General features: G+C 43.0%; 2 protein-coding genes across 5 annotated transcripts in view; both read right to left on the reverse strand.

Annotated features, from left to right (window-relative positions):
* Window positions 1-176, reverse strand: part of LOC110510457 (breast cancer metastasis-suppressor 1 homolog) — a 15,307-nt gene extending 15,131 nt beyond the window's left edge. For both annotated transcript variants that reach the window (XM_036958330.1, XM_036958328.1), the window contains exon 1: window positions 36-176. The gene's annotated coding sequence lies outside the window, so the exon portion shown is untranslated. The remainder of the gene's footprint in view (window positions 1-35) is intronic.
* Window positions 177-2,288: 2,112 nt separating this feature from the next.
* LOC110510459 (protein phosphatase 1 regulatory subunit 14B) overlaps window positions 2,289-17,245 on the reverse strand; it is a 48,817-nt gene continuing 33,860 nt past the window's right edge. For 2 of the 3 annotated variants that reach the window (XM_021591826.2, XM_036958335.1), the window contains 2 exons: window positions 7,716-7,832; window positions 2,289-5,049 (listed from right to left, as the gene is read on the reverse strand). In XM_021591826.2, coding sequence (XP_021447501.2) covers window positions 4,981-5,049; window positions 7,716-7,832 — 186 coding nt within the window. In that variant the 3' untranslated portion in view covers window positions 2,289-4,980. The remainder of the gene's footprint in view (window positions 5,050-7,715; window positions 7,833-17,245) is intronic. The other variant, XM_021591827.2, reaches the window with a different exon arrangement.

Raw genomic sequence — 17,245 nt, forward strand, 5'->3', positions numbered from 1 at the left:
GGAATGCAGTTTAAAAACTAGAATATCCTACTTACCGTTGGTGGTTTTGTACGTGAGCTATGCTCTAATCCTGTAAAGTGCACTTCTATTATCACAATATTCAAACTAGGCTACTTCCTTTTAGGTGTAGTACAGTTCTACTGACTCGATCCTGCCGGATCCTACACTTCTACTGTCTAGCCAATCAACGCAGAGTTTTAATACATGCCTAGCCAATAGAAACCGTCCTGTGAGATATTGCTGTACTGACCTAACCAATCAGTGGCCAACAGCCACTCGGTTCATAATCCTGGTTTATTTGAGCAGTGGATATTCAACTACTGGGGGAGTTCTATTCATCTGAACCCTGGTTACACCGGTCTATGGCCTGTGACGTAACCGGGGAAACGCGGTGAGGGAGGAGCCCCGTTCCAAATGGAACAGTAATCTGCGCCATTCGAGTCATGTTGTCAACAAGGCAGCAATAGTGAATCGTCCGGAAACATACACCTCTTTTCCATCAAATATATGTCTGAATTTTTAAACCAGTTGTCATTGGGAAGGCATATAAAGCGTTTTTATTAAAAGCAATCACTTTCGCATGTGATAAAATCCTACTAAATAGTCCACGTGCTTTAACCTGGTCTAGGCTGTTACTTTAGTTTTGATCTGGGCTTTGAACAGAGGCACCTGATTCACGCAGCTCGATTCAAAAAAAGAGTACAAACACTTTTCACCCATATAAACTCCTCTTACCGGGATAACCCAGGCCAGATAATTATCATCCCCTAAACGTCACCTTAAACGTCAACTCATTTGCTTTCGAGGATTTGTGTATATGTATGCATATACATGATAACAAATAGGATATAGTTATAAATAGAGATGTGAAATTATGATTGTATATTTTTTTTAATCTGCAGGTTTGACCTTGATGCGATCCAGAGAGCTGAAGGGGAGGATCCCGCTATTGGCTGATTCCATTCGATTCTACCGTATTGACATTTGCCGCGGAATTTGGCATTGGAAAAACCAAGCTATTTTGGGATACAAATACACACAGTCTTGTACAACTAACTGTGTGGGGACACACAATTCAGTCCCATTAGAAATACTATTTTCCTAAACCCTAACCTCCTAAACCTTACCCTGAAACTAACCCTAACCCTAACCCTAACCCTATTTTCCTAAACCCTAACCTCCTAAACCTTACCCTGAAACTAACCCTAGCCATAACACTGTTTCTAACCTGAACCCTAAAGCCCCTAGAAAATAAATCAATAATAGCATTTGACCTTGAGGGAACCAACAAAATGTCCACAGTTGGTCCAATTTATTTATTTTTTCCCTATGGGGAAAATGAATGGCGGTTTTTTTTCTGTGTCTGGTTTTAGGACAAACGTCGAAAATAAGGTCTGTGGTAAACAGGTTTAGGAGATCTGATTTTGTCAGCTAAAGTCACTTTTTATCAATTTTGAAGAATTAATGTAATTTTTAAAAAAGCACATAAAGGCGTCATAATTCATAAAGTTCATGCTAACTGACTGCTATTATTTCATAGAACAGAACGTATATAATAATAGCAGCCTCCTTATCCTGTGTTAACCTCAGACCTTATTTTCAGTGTTTGTTCCGAAACCCTGTTCTTTCCCCATATGGATGACGAAACGAACCAGGGGCAACTCATTTTCCGGGTTTTAGGACTACACAGATAGAACAATGAGCCAGATATTTCACCAGATGTATAAAGGTGAAGCATCCGGTTGGCGTTTCCATTCACTACCAAATATGGTGATGAGAGGAAGCCCAGTGGCCGACACTGGGAGAAGATGGATTTTGATGAAGTTCTGATTCTCATTGATAAAACATTTGAAGTCCATACAGTTAACAAAACTAGAATCTTTAATAAACATAGTGGACTGCGTTTTGTAGACTGTATCACCAACGTTTTTTTTTTTTTAAATATGTTGTTTAGAAGAAGTGTAAGGGCGAAATTAGTTCTTGCGCATTCGCACTTTACATAGCAGGAGTTCACTAACGGAAATATGCAAATAACCACTAGGCTCCGCCCACCTCCTTCCTCGTTCTGCCCACTGATTCATTTGCTGCCATTGGAAAAAGGCTCTAGTCTATCTTGGGTTAATTATGAAGTCTTTGTTGGCGCGCTCTATTTACGATATAATTATACCGCGGATGTCCTGCAGGTGGCGACAAAACCATTTCCAATGTCAGTGATACATGTTATGTTACCAATGACACACATAAACATAGTTGGTTATTCTGAAGGACAAACACACACACACACACAATTCATTTTAACATATTTTTATTAAAGTTGCATAAAAGTGTAACAAAATTGGTAAATAACAAGACCCTGTTGATATTGCTACATTTTTGTTTTTCAGTTTGTTCATCTTTTCCTCCAGAAACACATCACTTCTAAAACAGCATTTCTTTTAATCAATAAAATATATTTTTTTTTTGTTTTGTTGTTTGTTTGTTTTTTTGCAAGTTGTCATACAGTAAAATAAGTCCGACACACCCAACAACAGTCTATCAGGGCTACGTCTCAAATGGTTTCTTTATTCCCCTACACACTGCACTACATTAGACCAGAGACTTATGGGTAAGTAAGTCGCCATATCAGAGTCAGAACAGCCCATATGAGCATTTTTCATGTGCTGTGAGGCAGATGCACAAGTACACCCTGGAAAGGACGGCAGTCTTATCACAGGGCCCACATAGGGCTCTGGCCAAAAGTAGTGCACTATATAGGGAATAGGGTGCCATTTGGGACACACCCCAGGCTTAATAATAATAACAATAATAATAAACACAGTAAAAATTTACCTAGAATAGATATTTGCATCTAAAGAATGCAGTGTAGAGATATAAATGACCTCTAGGTGACCTCTAGATGACCTATTTTCTAAACAACAATAGGATCTCCTTTTTAAAAAGAGGAGAAACATCAACAACAAACAAACATTGTTCCATTAAAAATTAAAGTCCCGTTCTATTTGGTTTGTAACATAAATAAAGGCCAAAAGGCAAAGTCGGATTTTTATTCAATCTGGGAAAACCTTAAAAGCCCGTGATAGAAATGTCAAGGTCATTTCCGACTTGAGTCGACGTATACAGGTTTTACCGGTGAATGAGGTCTCCACGGAAACGTCACCTTTCAGACACGCTGTAAAGCTGAACTTCCACGATGCGGATTGAATAGAGAGATGGAGGGAGGGGTCATCAGTGTAGATGATTGTTGGAAGTAGAACGGAAGGAGAGAGAAGAAGGAAGGAGTGAGGGCCAAATAGAGAGATGTGTGTGTGTCTCTGTGTGTGTGTGGGTGTGTGTGTGTGTGTGTCTGTGTGTGTGTGTGTGTGTGTGTGTGTGTGTGTGTGTGTGTGTGTGTGTGAGGACAGATAGAGAGCTGATAAGCAACACTGAGGCCTTGTGAGCCAGGAAGGGTAAGACCTCTGATTCTCTCTCTCTCTCTCTCCCTGTCGCTCTATTTATCTCTCAATGATTAGGTTTTTCACCCCCCCCCCCCCTTCCCATTTGTGTGTTTGTTGGAGAGAGAGCCACTATTAACATGTGAGCATGAAGGAGCAGCAGCTGTGGTCTGTGACTGTGTTACTGCTGTTTCCTGTGTGTGTGTGTGTGTGTGTGTGTGTGTGTGTGTGTGTGTGTGTGTGTGTGTGTGTGTGAGTGTGTGTGAGTGAGTGTGTGTGTTGCTATTTGGATAAAAGCATCCAGACAGCCATAATTTTCCACTACAGTTCCCCCCCTCTCCCCCCCCTCCCTTTGCTTGCCCTGCCTTCACTCCCTCCTCCCATCTCACCCCTCATTGGTTCACTGCTCTACTGAAAACTCTCCATGACCCTCACTGAAAATAGCCCTTAGACTGCACACTACGCGAGACAAAAGAAACTGTTTTAGAGAAGAAGAAGAAGAAGAAGAAGAAGAACAAAAAGAGACAGAGAAATATAGAGCAAGAAAGAAACAAGGCCACTTTGTTCAAGTCCCCCGGTGTGTGTGTGTGTGTGTGTGTTCCAGACCACACACACGTTAAACACACACAGAGCTGCGTATAGGGCAGCAGGTATCCTAGTGGTTAAGAGCATTGGACCAATAACAGAAAGGTTGTTGGTTTGTATCCCCGAACCGACTAGGTGAAAAATCTGCCGTTGTGCCCTTGAGCAAGGCACTTAACCCTAATCGCTCCTATAAGTCGCTCTGGATAAGAGCATCGGCTAAATGACTAACATTTAAATGTATACACTGTATTATACGCAGGAGTCAGTCCCATCCTAAAACTCAAAAGGTTACGTCCCAAAATGGCTCCCTATCGCCCAGTCCACAACCAGAGCCAAAATGGCTCCCTATCACCTAGTCCACAACCAGAGCCAAAATGGCTCCCTATCGCCCAGTCCACAACCAGAGCCAAAATGGCTCCCTATCGCCCAGTCCACAACCAGAGCCAAAATGGCTCCCTATCACCTAGTCCACAACCAGAGCCAAAATGGCTCCCTATCGCCCAGTCCACAACCAGAGCCCTGGTTAGAAGTAGTGGACTATAAAAGATAAGTTACCATTTGGGACTAAAACTCACCACTACTAAACATACAGCCACATTATAGTATGCTATGTTCACTGGCATCACATTAACATGAGAAATAGCACAGATCCATCGATCATTTAACAACAATACAAACCCCTTTAAAAAAACTAAAAAATAAGATTCAACTAAATATAACATTAAAATAAAACCACAGGATAGGACATCATGAGCCCTGCTTAGATCTGATTGGCTGCTTCAATCTTCTCTCCTCCTCTTCCACCTTCTCTTCTCTTTATCTTCGTCCCTCTACTCCACTCTCTTCTCTTCCTCCTCCTCCTCCTCCCGCCATCTCTGAGGAGGCAAAGCTCCTATTTCTTCAGTTGGGTGAGGTTGGGGGTGGGGGAAGGCCATTTGGGCTGAGGGAGGAGAAAGGGGTGAGGTTATTTCTTCTGGGGGGTGGTGAGTTTCTGCATGCCACGTATCTTATCCAGCAGATCAGACACAAAGTCCTACAGGGAGAGAAGAGGGACAAAACACACCATTAGTAACAACCACCTACAGGGAGAGAAGAGGGACAAAACACACCGTTAGTAACAACCACCTACAGGGAGAGAAGAGGGACAAAACACACCATTAGTAACAACATCCTACAGGGAGAGAAGAGGGACAAAACACACCGTTAGTAACAACCACCTACAGGGAGAGAAGAGGGACAAAACACACCGTTAGTAACAACCACCTACAGGGAGAGAAGAGGGACAAAACACACCGTTAGTAACAACCACCTACAGTGAGAGAAGAGGGACAAAAAACACTGTTAGTAACAACATCCTACAAGGAGGGAAGAGGGACAAAACACACTGTTAGTAACAACCACCTACAGTGAGAGAAGAGGGACAAAACACACTGTTAGTAACAACATCCTACAAGGAGGGAAGAGGGACAAAACACACTGTTAGTAACAACATCCTACAAGGAGGGAAGAGGGACAAAACACACTGTTAGTAACAACCACCTACAGTGAGAGAAGAGGGACAAAACACACTGTTAGTAACAACATCCTACAAGGAGGGAAGAGGGACAAAACACACTGTTAGTAACAACATCCTACAAGGAGAGAAGAGGGACAAAACACACCGTTAGTAACAACATCCTACAAGGAGGGAAGAGGGACAAAACACACTGTTAGTAACAACATCCTACAAGGAGGGAAGAGGGACAAAACACACCGTTAGTAACAACATCCTACAAGGAGAGAAGAGGGACAAAACACACCGTTAGTAACAACATCCTACAAGGAGGGAAGAGGGACAAAACACACTGTTAGTAACAACATCCTACAAGGAGAGAAGAGGGACAAAACACACCATTAGTAACAACATCCTACAAGGAGAGAAGAGGGACAAAACACACCGTTAGTAACAACATCCTAAAAGGAGAGAAGAGGGACAAAACACACCGTTAGTAACAACTGTCTCTAGGGCAGGGCTCTCCAACCCTGTTCCTGGAGAGAGACCCTCCTGGAGGTTTTAACTCCAACCCTGTTCCTGGAGAGAGACCCTCCTGTAGGTTTTAACTCCAACCCTGTTCCTGGAGAGAGACCCTCCTGTAGGTTTTAACTCCAACCCTGTTCCTGGAGAGAGACCCTCCTGGAGGTTTTAACTCCAACCCTGTTCCTGGAGAGATACCTTCCTGTAGGTTTTAACTCCAACCCTGTTCCTGGAGAGAGAGACCCTCCTGTAGGTTTTAACTCCAACCCTGTACCTGGAGAGACCCTCCTGGAGGTTTTAACTCCAACCCTGTTCCTGGAGAGAAACCCTCCTGTAGGTTTTAACTCCAACCCTGTTCCTGGAGAGAGACCCTCCTGTAGGTTTTAACTCCAACCCTGTTCCTGGAGAGAGACCCTCCTGTAGGTTTTAACTCCAACCCTGTTCCTGGAGAGAGAGACCCTCCTGTAGGTTTTAACTCCAACCCTGTTCCTGGAGAGAAACCCTCCTGTAGGTTTTAACTCCAACCCTGTTCCTGGAGAGAGACCCTCCTGTAGGTTTTAACTCCAACCCTGTTCCTGGAGAGAAACCCTCCTGTAGGTTTTAACTCCAACCCTGTTCCTGGAGAGAGACCCTCCTGTAGGTTTTAACTCCAACCCTGTTCCTGGAGAGAAACCCTCCTGTAGGTTTTAACTCCAACCCTGTTCCTGGAGAGAAACCCTCCTGTAGGTTTTAACTCCAACCCTGTTCCTGGAGAGAGAGACCCTCCTGTAGGTTTTAACTACAACCCTGTTCCTGGAGAGAGACCCTCCTGTAGGTTTTAACTCCAACCCTGTTCCTGGAGAGAAACCCTCCTGGAGGTTTTAACTCCAACCCTGTTCCTGGAGAGAAACCCTCCTGTAGGTTTTAACTCCAACCCTGTTCCTGGAGAGAAACCCTCCTGTAGGTTTTAACTCCAACCCTGTTCCTGGAGAGAGAGACCCTCCTGTAGGTTTTAACTACAACCCTGTTCCTGGAGAGAGACCCTCCTGTAGGTTTTAACTCCAACCCTGTTCCTGGAGAGAAACCCTCCTGTAGGTTTTAACTCCAACCCTGTTCCTGGAGAGAAACCCTCCTGTAGGTTTTAACTCCAACCCTGTTCCTGGAGAGAGAGACCCTCCTGTAGGTTTTAACTCCAACCCTGTTCCTGGAGAGAAACCCTCCTGTAGGTTTTAACTCCAACCCTGTTCCTGGAGAGAGGCCCACCTGTAGGTTTTAACTACAACCCTGTTCCTGGAGAGAGAGACCCTCCTGGAGGTTTTAACTCCAACCCTGTTCCTGGAGAGAGACCCTCCTGTAGGTTTTAACTCCAACACTGTTCCTGGAGATACCCTCCTGTAGGTTTTAACTCCAACCCTGTTCCTGGAGATACCCTCCTGTAGGTTTCAAATCCATCCACAGTAACTAACTTGATTCATTTTATAAACCAGGTCAATATTAGAATCAGCTCAAGGACAAGTGTCCTAGGGGATAGGTGCTAGGGGTTGTGTGTGGCCCTGGCTAAGGAAGGGAGACTGTTTTTTTTTTTATTAGGATCCCCATTAGCTAGGGAGCAGCTACTCTTCCTGGGGTTCGAAACCCTAAAACACACGACCCCCCGATTCAACAGCAGCATGAGGAATATATTATTGCTGAAAGGCCTGACGTACCTCAGTAGGTTTGTAACAGTCTATCAAGAGATCTTTAACTCTGGCTCCTCGGTCATCATCACTGGGCATGTCCAGCAGCTCATCCACATCTATCTCCAACTCTGGTATAGCCTCTTCCTGAAATAGAGGAGAGAAGAGGAGAGAGGGATGAGAAACCAGTGAAATGGAAGAAGATCGGCGAGTCGACAAGTGGATACAACACAGTAATCTTTCAGGAGGTGCATAAGATGGTAGCCCCCATTGTACTTACAACAAATGCCTTGTTGGCTAAGTAGGTCGTTGTATTGTACATTGGTCTGCATTACTCTTAGGTCATGACGTCAATTGCAGAGTAGACATGATCCCAATTCTGTTTCCAAGACGGCAGCGTTTTAGAAAAAGCCACACAAAAAAGGTTGATTTGTGCTGATTTATTGTCACATTGAACCACATTGAATCATATTGAACCACATTGAACCATATTGAGGCACATTGAAACATATTGAACCCCATCGAACCATGTTAGGCCATATTGAACTACATTGAACCATATTGAGCCACATTGAACCATATTGAACCATATTGAATCATATTGAACCACATAGAACCATATTGAACCATATTGAGCCATATTGAACCATATTGAATCATATTGAGCCACATTGAACCATATTGAGCCATATTGAGACATATTGAACCATATTGGATCATATTGAACCATATTGAGCCACATTGAACCCTATTGAGCCATATTGAGCCATATTGAGCCATGTTGAACCATAGTGAGCCATATTGAACCATATTGAACCATATTGAGCCATATTGAACCATATTGAACCATACTGAGCCATATTGAGCCATATTGAACCATATTGAGCCATATTGAACCATATTGAACCATGTTGAATCATATTGAGCCATATTGAGCCATATTGAACCATATTGAGCCATATTGAGCCATATTGAACCATATTGAACCATATTGAGCGCCGTAGTTTAATAACTTTTAAAAACAATAACTGTCATATTTGAATTCCTCCATCTTTATGCACCGTAGCCATTCTTCAATGTTGTTTCAATGTTGTTTCACTGTTGTTTCAATGTTGTTTCAATGTTGTTTCAATGTTGTTTCAATGTTGGTTCACTCTCATTGGGTTGGCCCCTAGGCTAACTTTAAATAGCCCATTAAGTAGTGTAGTTGTCATTGGGTTGGCCCCTAGGCTAACTTTAAATAGCCCATTAAGTAGTGTAGTTGTAATTGGGATGGCCCCTAGGCTAACTTTAAATAGCCCATTAAGTAGTGTAGTTGTAATTGGGATGGCCCCTAGGCTAACTTTAAATAGCCCATTACATACAGTTGAAGTCGGAAGTTTACACACACTTGTCTTGTTAACAAACTATAGTTTTGGCAAGTCGGTTAGACCATCTAGTTTGTCCATGACACAAGTCATTTTTCCAACAACTGTTTACAGACAGATTATTTCACTTATAATTCACTGTATCACAATTCCAGTGGGTCAGAAGTTTACATACACTAAGTCGATTGCCTTTATACAGCTTGGAAATTTCCAGAAAATGATGTCATGGCTTTAGAGGCTTCTGATAGGCTAATTGACATAATTTGAGTCAATTGGAGGTGTACCTGTGGATTTATTTCAAGAACTACCATCAAACTCAGTGCCTCTTTGCTTGACATCATGGGAAAATCAAAAGAAATCAGCCAAGACCTCAGAAAAGAAATTGTAGGCCTCCACAAGTCTGGTTCATTCTTGGGAGCAATTTCCAAACGCCTAAAGGTACCATGTTCATCTGTACAAACAATAGTACGCAAGTATAAACACCATGGGACCACGCAGCCGTCATACCCCTCGGGAAGGAGACGTGTTCTGTCTCCTAGAGATGAACGTACTTTGGTGCGAAAAGTGCAAATCATTCCCAGAACAACAGCAAAGGACCTTATGAAGATGCTGGAGGAAACCAGTACAAAAGTATCTATATCCACAGTAAAACGAGTCCTATATCAACATAACCTGAAAAGCCGCTCAGCGAGGAAGAAGCCACTGCTCCAAAACCGCCATAAAAAAGCCAGACTACGGTTTGTAACTGCACATCTGGACAAAGATTGTACTTTTTGGAGAAATGTCCTGTGGTCTGATGAAACAAAAATAGAACTGTTCGGCCATAATGACCATCGTTATGTTTGGAGGAAAAAGGGGGTTGCTTGCAAGCCGAAGAACACCATCCCAACCGTGAAGCACGGGGGTGGCAGCATCATGTTGTGGGGGTGCAATACTGCAGGAGGGACTGGTGCACTTTACAAAATAGATGGCATCATGAGGTAGGAAAATGATGTGGATATATTGAAGCAACATCTCAAGACATTAGTCAGGAAGTTAAAGCTTAGTTGCATATGGGTCTTCCAAATGGACAATGACCCCAAGCATACTTCCAAAGTTGTGGCAAAATGGCTTAAGGACAACAAAGTCAATGTATTGGAGTGTCCATCACAAAGCCCTGACCTCAACCCTATAAAATAATGTGTGGGCAGAACTGAAAAAGTGTGTGCGCACAAGGAGGCCTACAAACCTGACTCAGTTACACCAGCTCTGTCAGGAGGAATGGGCCAAAATTCACCCAACTTATTGTGGGAAGCTTGTGGAAGGCTACCCGAAACGTTTGACCCAAGTTAAACAATTTAAAGGCAATGCTACCAAATACTAATTGAGTGTATGTAAACTTCTGGCCCACTGGGAATGTGATGAAAGAAACAAAAGCTGAAATAAATCGTTCTCTCTACTATTATTCTGACATTTCACATTCTTAATATAAAGTGGGGATTCTAACTGATCTAAGACAGGGAATTTTTACTAGGATTAAATGTCAGGAATTTTGAAAAACGGAGTTTAAATATAGTTGGCTAAGGTGTATGTAAACCTCCGACTTCAACTGTGGTGTAGTTGTCATGGTCTAGGGTTGTCGAGGACAGGTGGTGTAGTTCTCTCCTCGACACTAGGTGTTACACACACACAGACACAGACACACAAGAGGAATACCTATGTGAGAATCATCGACTACAGCTCAGCATTTAACACCATAATAATAGTGTGGTGTCAGGAAAATAACCTTACACTCAACGTCAACGAAACAAAGGAGATGATTGTGGACTTCAGGAAACAGCAGAGGGAACACCCCCCTATCCACATCGATGGGACAGTAGTGGAGAGGGTAGTAAGTTTTAAGTTCCTCGGCGTACACATCACAGACAAACTGAATTGGTCCACCCACACAGACAGCATCGTGAAGAAGGCGCAGCAGCGCCTCTTCAACCTCTTCAACCTCTTCAACCTCAGGAGGCTTGACAAACTTCTACAGATGCACAATCGAGAGCATCCTGTCGGGCTGTATCACTGCCTGGTACGGCAACTGCTCCGCCCACAACCAGAGGCTCTCCAGAGGGTAGTGAGGTCTGCACAACGCATCACTGGGGGCAAACTACCTGCCCTCCAGGACACCTACACCACCCGATGTCACAGGAAGGCCATAAAGATCATCAGCCACTGCCTGTTCACCCCGCTATCATCCAGAAGGCGAGGTGCATCAAAGCAGGGACCGAGAGACTGAAAAACAGCTTCTATCTCAAGGCCATCAGACTGCCGTTCGGTACCATCACATATATCTTTATGTACTTTATCCCTTTACACTTGTGTGTATAAGGTAGTAGTTTTGGAATTATTAGGTTAGATTACTCGTTGGTTATTACTGCATTGTCGGAACTAGAAGCGCAAGCATTTCGCTACACTCAGATTAACATCTGCTAATGAATGTGATTTTGATTTGTTTAATGTATAGTACATTTAACACACACAGCAGACACAGACTAGGGATGTACCAATTCACCGATACACATCGGTCATCGGTCGATTCAAATGCTTTAGATACAAGTGCATCGGCCTGGATTCGAACCAGGGTGTCTGTAGTGATGCCTGAGATGCAGTGCCTTAGACCGCTGAGCCACTTGGGACCCCATAAATATAAGCTGCTGACCTACAAAGGTCAAATAACAATGAAATAAAATAATAATAATAATGATGATAATAATAACGACAATAATAACAATGATAATAATGATAAAAAGAACAATTGTCACACCCTGGTCAAAGTATTTTGTGTTTATCTTTATTTATTTGGTCAGGCCAGGGTGTGGCATGGGTTTTTGTATGTGGTGTGTATGTATGGGGATTGTAGCTAGTGGGGTGTTCTAGCTAAGTCTATGGCTGTCTGAAGTGGTTCTCAATCAGAGACAGGTGTTTATCGTTGTCTCTGATTGGGAACCATATTTAGGCAGCCATATTCTTTGAGTTTGTCGTGGGTGATTGTCCTTAGTGTCATTGTTCTGTGTTAGGTTACACAAGTATAGGCTGTTTCGGTTTTCGTTAAGTTTATTGTTTTGATAGTGTTTGTGTTTAGTGTGTTACTTCATTAAACATGGATTGCAATAGACACGCCGCATTTTGGTCCGACTCTCCTTCTCACCAAGAAAACCGTTACAGAATCACCCACCACAAAGGGACCAAGCAGCGTGTCAACAGGCAGGAACAGCCCAAAGTGGAGTACAGTATGGACTATACTTCTTGGGAGGAGATAGACAGGTGGGCGGTCGACCCAGGGAGAGTGCCGGAGCCCGCCTGGGATTCGATGGAGCAGTGCGCGGAAGGATATAGGAGAATGGAGTTTGCGAAGCAAGCAAGGCGGCGCGGACGGAGGCCCCATAGTCAGCCCCAAAAATTTCTTGGGGGGGGGCTCAGGGAGAGTGTGGCAGAGTCAGGAGCCAGACCTGAGCCAACTCTCCCTGTTTATCGTGAGGAGCCAAGGAGGAGACCAGAACCAGAGCCGGTGTTGGAGGTGAGCGAAACAGAGACTGTGAAGGAGTTAATGGGGAAATTGGAGGAGAGAGAAATGAGGGAGTTGCTGTGTTGGTGTTTTAAACATGGAATTCGCCCGACGGAGCGTGTCGGGGATTTGATGGCACCTGGGTCAGCGCTCCATACTCGTCCTGAGGTGCGTGTTAGTCGGCTGGTGAAGATGGTGCCAGTCTCACGTACCAGGCCTCCTGTGCACCTCCCTAGCCTTGCACGTCCTGTGCCAGCACCGCTCTCAAGATCTCCAGTACGCCTTCACGGTCTAACCCATCCTGTGCCACCTCCACACCCCAGCCCTCCGGTAGCAGCTCCCCGCACCAGGCTTCCTGTGCGTGTCCTCGGCCCAGTACCACCAGTGCCAGCACCACGCATCAGGCCTACAGTGCGCCTCGCCTGTCCAGCGCTGTCGGAGCCCTCCTCCTCTCCAGCGCTGTCGGAGTCTCCCGCTTGTTTAGCGCTGTTAGAGCCTTCCTTCTCTACAGCGCTGCCAAAGTCTCCCGCCTGTTCAGAACTGCCAGTTAGCATAGAGCTGCCAGTTAGCATAGAGCTGCCAGTTAGCATAGAGCTGCCAGTTTGCAAGGAGCTGCCAGTTTGCAAGGAGCTGCCAGTCTGCATAGAGCTGCCAGTCTGCAAGGAGCTGCCAGTCTGCAAGGAGCTGCCAGTCTGCAAGGAGCTGCCAGTCTGCAAGGAGCTGCCAGTCTGCAAGGAGCCGCCAGAGCTGCCTGTCTGCAGGATGCCGCCAAAGCTGCCAGTCTGCAAGGAGCCGCCAGAGCTGCCAGTCTGCAAGGAGCCGCCAGAGCCGCCAGTCTGCAAGGAGCCGCCAGGGCCGCCAGTCAGCATGGAGCAGCCAGGGCCGCCAGTCAGCATGGAGCAGCCAGGGCCGCCAGTCAGCATGGAGCAGCCAGGGCCGCCAGTCAGCATGGAGCAGCCAGGGCCGCCAGTCAGCATGGAGCAGCCAGGGCCGCCAGTCAGCATGGAGCAGCCAGGGCCGCCAGTCAGCATGGAGCAGCCAGGGCCGCCAGTCAGCATGGAGCAGCCAGTCAGCATGGAGCAGCCAGTCAGCATGGAGCAGCCAGAGCAGCCAGTCAGCATGGAGCAGCCAGAGCTGCCAGTCAGCATGGAGCAGCCAGTCAGCATGGAGCAGCCAGAGCTGCCAGTCAGCATGGAGCAGCCAGTCAGCATGGAGCAGCCAGAGCTGCCAGTCAGCATGGAGCAGCCAGAGCTGTCAGTCAGCATGGAGCAGCCAGTCAGCATGGAGCAGCCAGAGCTGCCAGTCGACCAGACTCTTCCAGATCTGCCAGTCGACCAGACTCTTCCAGATCTGCCAGTCGACCAGACTCTTCCAGATCTGCCAGTCGACCAGACTCTTCCAGATCTGCCAGTCGACCAGACTCTTCCAGATCTGCCAGTCGACCAGACTCTTCCAGATCTGCCAGTCGACCAGACTCTTCCAGATCTGCCAGTCGACCAGACTCTTCCAGATCTGCCAGTCGACCAGACTCTTCCAGATCTGCCAGTCGACCAGACTCTTCCAGATCTGCCAGTCGACCAGACTCTTCCAGATCTGCCAGTCGACCAGACTTTTCCAGATCTGCCAGTCAGCCAGGATCTGCCAGATCTGCCAGTCAGCCAGGATCTGCCAGATCTGCCAGCCAGCCAGGATCTGGTAGATTCATCAACCTGCCTGAGCTTCCTCTCACTCCTGAGCTTCCTCTCACTCCTGAGCTTCCTCTCACTCCTGAGCTTCCCCTCAGTTCCGAGCTGCCTCAGTCCCGAGCTGCCCCTCAGTCCCGATCTGCTCCTCAGTCCAGTGGGGTTCTGGGTGAGGACTACTAGGCCATGGTCGGCGGCGAGGGTGGACTATCCAGGGACGTGAGGAGAAGGGACTAAGACATTGATTGAGTGGGGTCCACGTCCCGCGCCGGAGCCGCCACCATGGACAGACGCCCACCCGGACCCTCCCTATTGTTTTGAGGTGCGTTCGGGAGTCCGCACCTTAGAGGGGGGGGTTCTGTCACACTCTGGTCAAAGTATTTTGTGTTTATCTTTATTTATTTGGTCAGGCCAGGGTGTGGCATGGGTTTTTGTATGTGGTGTGTATGTATGGGGATTGTAGCTAGTGGGGTGTTCTAGCTAAGTCTATGGCTGTCTGAAGTGGTTCTCAATCAGAGACAGGTGTTTATCGTTGTCTCTGATTGGGAACCATATTTAGGAAGCCATATTCTTTGAGTTTGTCGTGGGTGATTGTCCTTAGTGTCATTGTTCTGTGTTAGGTTACACAAGTATAGGCTGTTTCGGTTTTCGTTAAGTTTATTGTTTTGATAGTGTTTGTGTTTAGTGTGTTACTTCATTAAACATGGATTGCAATAGACACGCCGCATTTTGGTCCGACTCTCCTTCACACCTAGAAAACCGTTACAACAATAATGATAACAATGATAATAATACTATTAATGATAATAATAACGATAATGATAACAATGATAATAATAATACTATTAATGATAATAATAACGATAATGATAATAATGATAATAATGCTAATAATATTAATGATAATGATAAAATATTAATGATAATAATATTAATGATAATACTGATCATAATATTAATGATAATGATGATCATAATATTAATGAAAATAATATAATAATATTAATGATAATAATACTAATGATAATAACGATGCTAATAATATTAAGGAAAATAATATTAATGATAATGATAATACTGATAATAATATAAATAATAATAATAATACTAATAATATTAATAATGATAATAATAATATTAATGATAATAATGATAATATTAATGATAATAATAATATGAATGATAATGATAATAATGATGATAATATTATATTTCTTTATTTATTAGTATCATCACTATCATTAATATTATTATCATTATCTTAATTATCATTTATATTATTATAATTGATTTTATCGTCGTTATGATAAATGATAATAATATGAATGACAATAATAATAAAATTAATGATAATGATAATACTACTAATGATAATTTTAGCGCCGTTATTATGATAATAATGATAATAATGATAATAATAGTAATGATAATATGAATGACAATGATAATAATATTATATATATATATATATATATATATATATATATATATATATATTATCATTATCATTCATATTATTATCATTATTATCATAATAACAACAATAAAATGTATGATACTGATAATAATATTAATGATAGCGATGATACTAATAATAATAATAACAGTAATATGAACGATAATGATGATAATAATAATATGAATCATAATATTAATAATAATGATAATATTAATGATAATGATGGTAATAATAAAAATAATGATAATAATAATAATAATAATGATGACAACTTTATTGCAAAATACACGGTTCAATTTACTAAAACAACTGAAACAACTATTAGGAAATCGGACAGAGAACTCAGTCTTGAGCTTTCCCTCCGTGATGTCATCAGTGCTGCTTGACAACCCTTTGGGTGCTAAATGTTTTCACTCTGAATATTCCGTGAGTCCTAAGTAGGCAAGCCATTCTAAGGTAGTGTGCGCCCTCTACTGGGGCAAAACAATGACTAACACGGGCCAGGCATTTTCAGGTAATTGGTAATTGGTTATGCAAAACCATCTCTCTGTGGCGCTCCGTAGCTAATTTTAACGACTAGCGAGTTACTTTCCACAGTAAGTAAAGTTGTAACCTAACGAGTTCATTTTAAAAGTACCGTTCCCGGGTGACAGCTGATGCATCTCCTCTCCTTCAGTGTCCAACTACATGTACCTGCGTTGACAGACATGTCATGTTATCTGCTGAACAACTCCAGGTAATATCAGTAGCCTTTGTCAAACTGAGCACTGAGCTCAGCTTCGCATGCTGACCAGTGAGAAGTAGACGACCTGTTCCTGATCTCCTTCAGCATTCAAAATACTAAAATGGCAACGCGTGATATTAGGCTTTATTAGTTGAGTGACAACCGATGTCATTTGCTAGGTAATTATTATCAATGGGATGTTGAACATGGTGTTTTACCAGAATAAAAGTGAGCTAGTGGCTAAACCTGCTGAACAGGTTTACTATAGATTATTATAGATTACTATAGATTATTATAGATTACTATAGATTATTATAGATTACTATAGATTATTATAGATTACTATAGATTATTATAGATTACTATAGATTATTATAGATTACTATAGATTACTATAGATTATTATAGATTACTATAGATTATTATAGATTACTATAGATTATTATAGATTACTATAGATTATTATAGATTACTAGATTATTATAGATTAATATAGATTACAATAGATTAATATAGATTACAATAGATTATTATAGATTACTATAGATTATTATAGATTATTACTAGATTACTATAGATTATTATAGATTACTAGATTATTATAGATTACTATAGATTATTATAGATTTCATTTAGATTGTTCACCATCGGCAATAGTTTTATGGCTATATTTTCTAGATATACAGGGTAAAATTAATAGTTTCATAACGAGGACACCTCGCCGTTTGCGAGGCGCACTGCGTGGCCAAAGAAGATCTCTCTGTAGCTAATTTGTAAACGATAAATATTGATACAT

Source organism: Oncorhynchus mykiss, chromosome 21, assembly GCF_013265735.2.
Source record: "Oncorhynchus mykiss isolate Arlee chromosome 21, USDA_OmykA_1.1, whole genome shotgun sequence".
Lineage (NCBI taxonomy): Eukaryota > Metazoa > Chordata > Actinopteri > Salmoniformes > Salmonidae > Oncorhynchus > Oncorhynchus mykiss.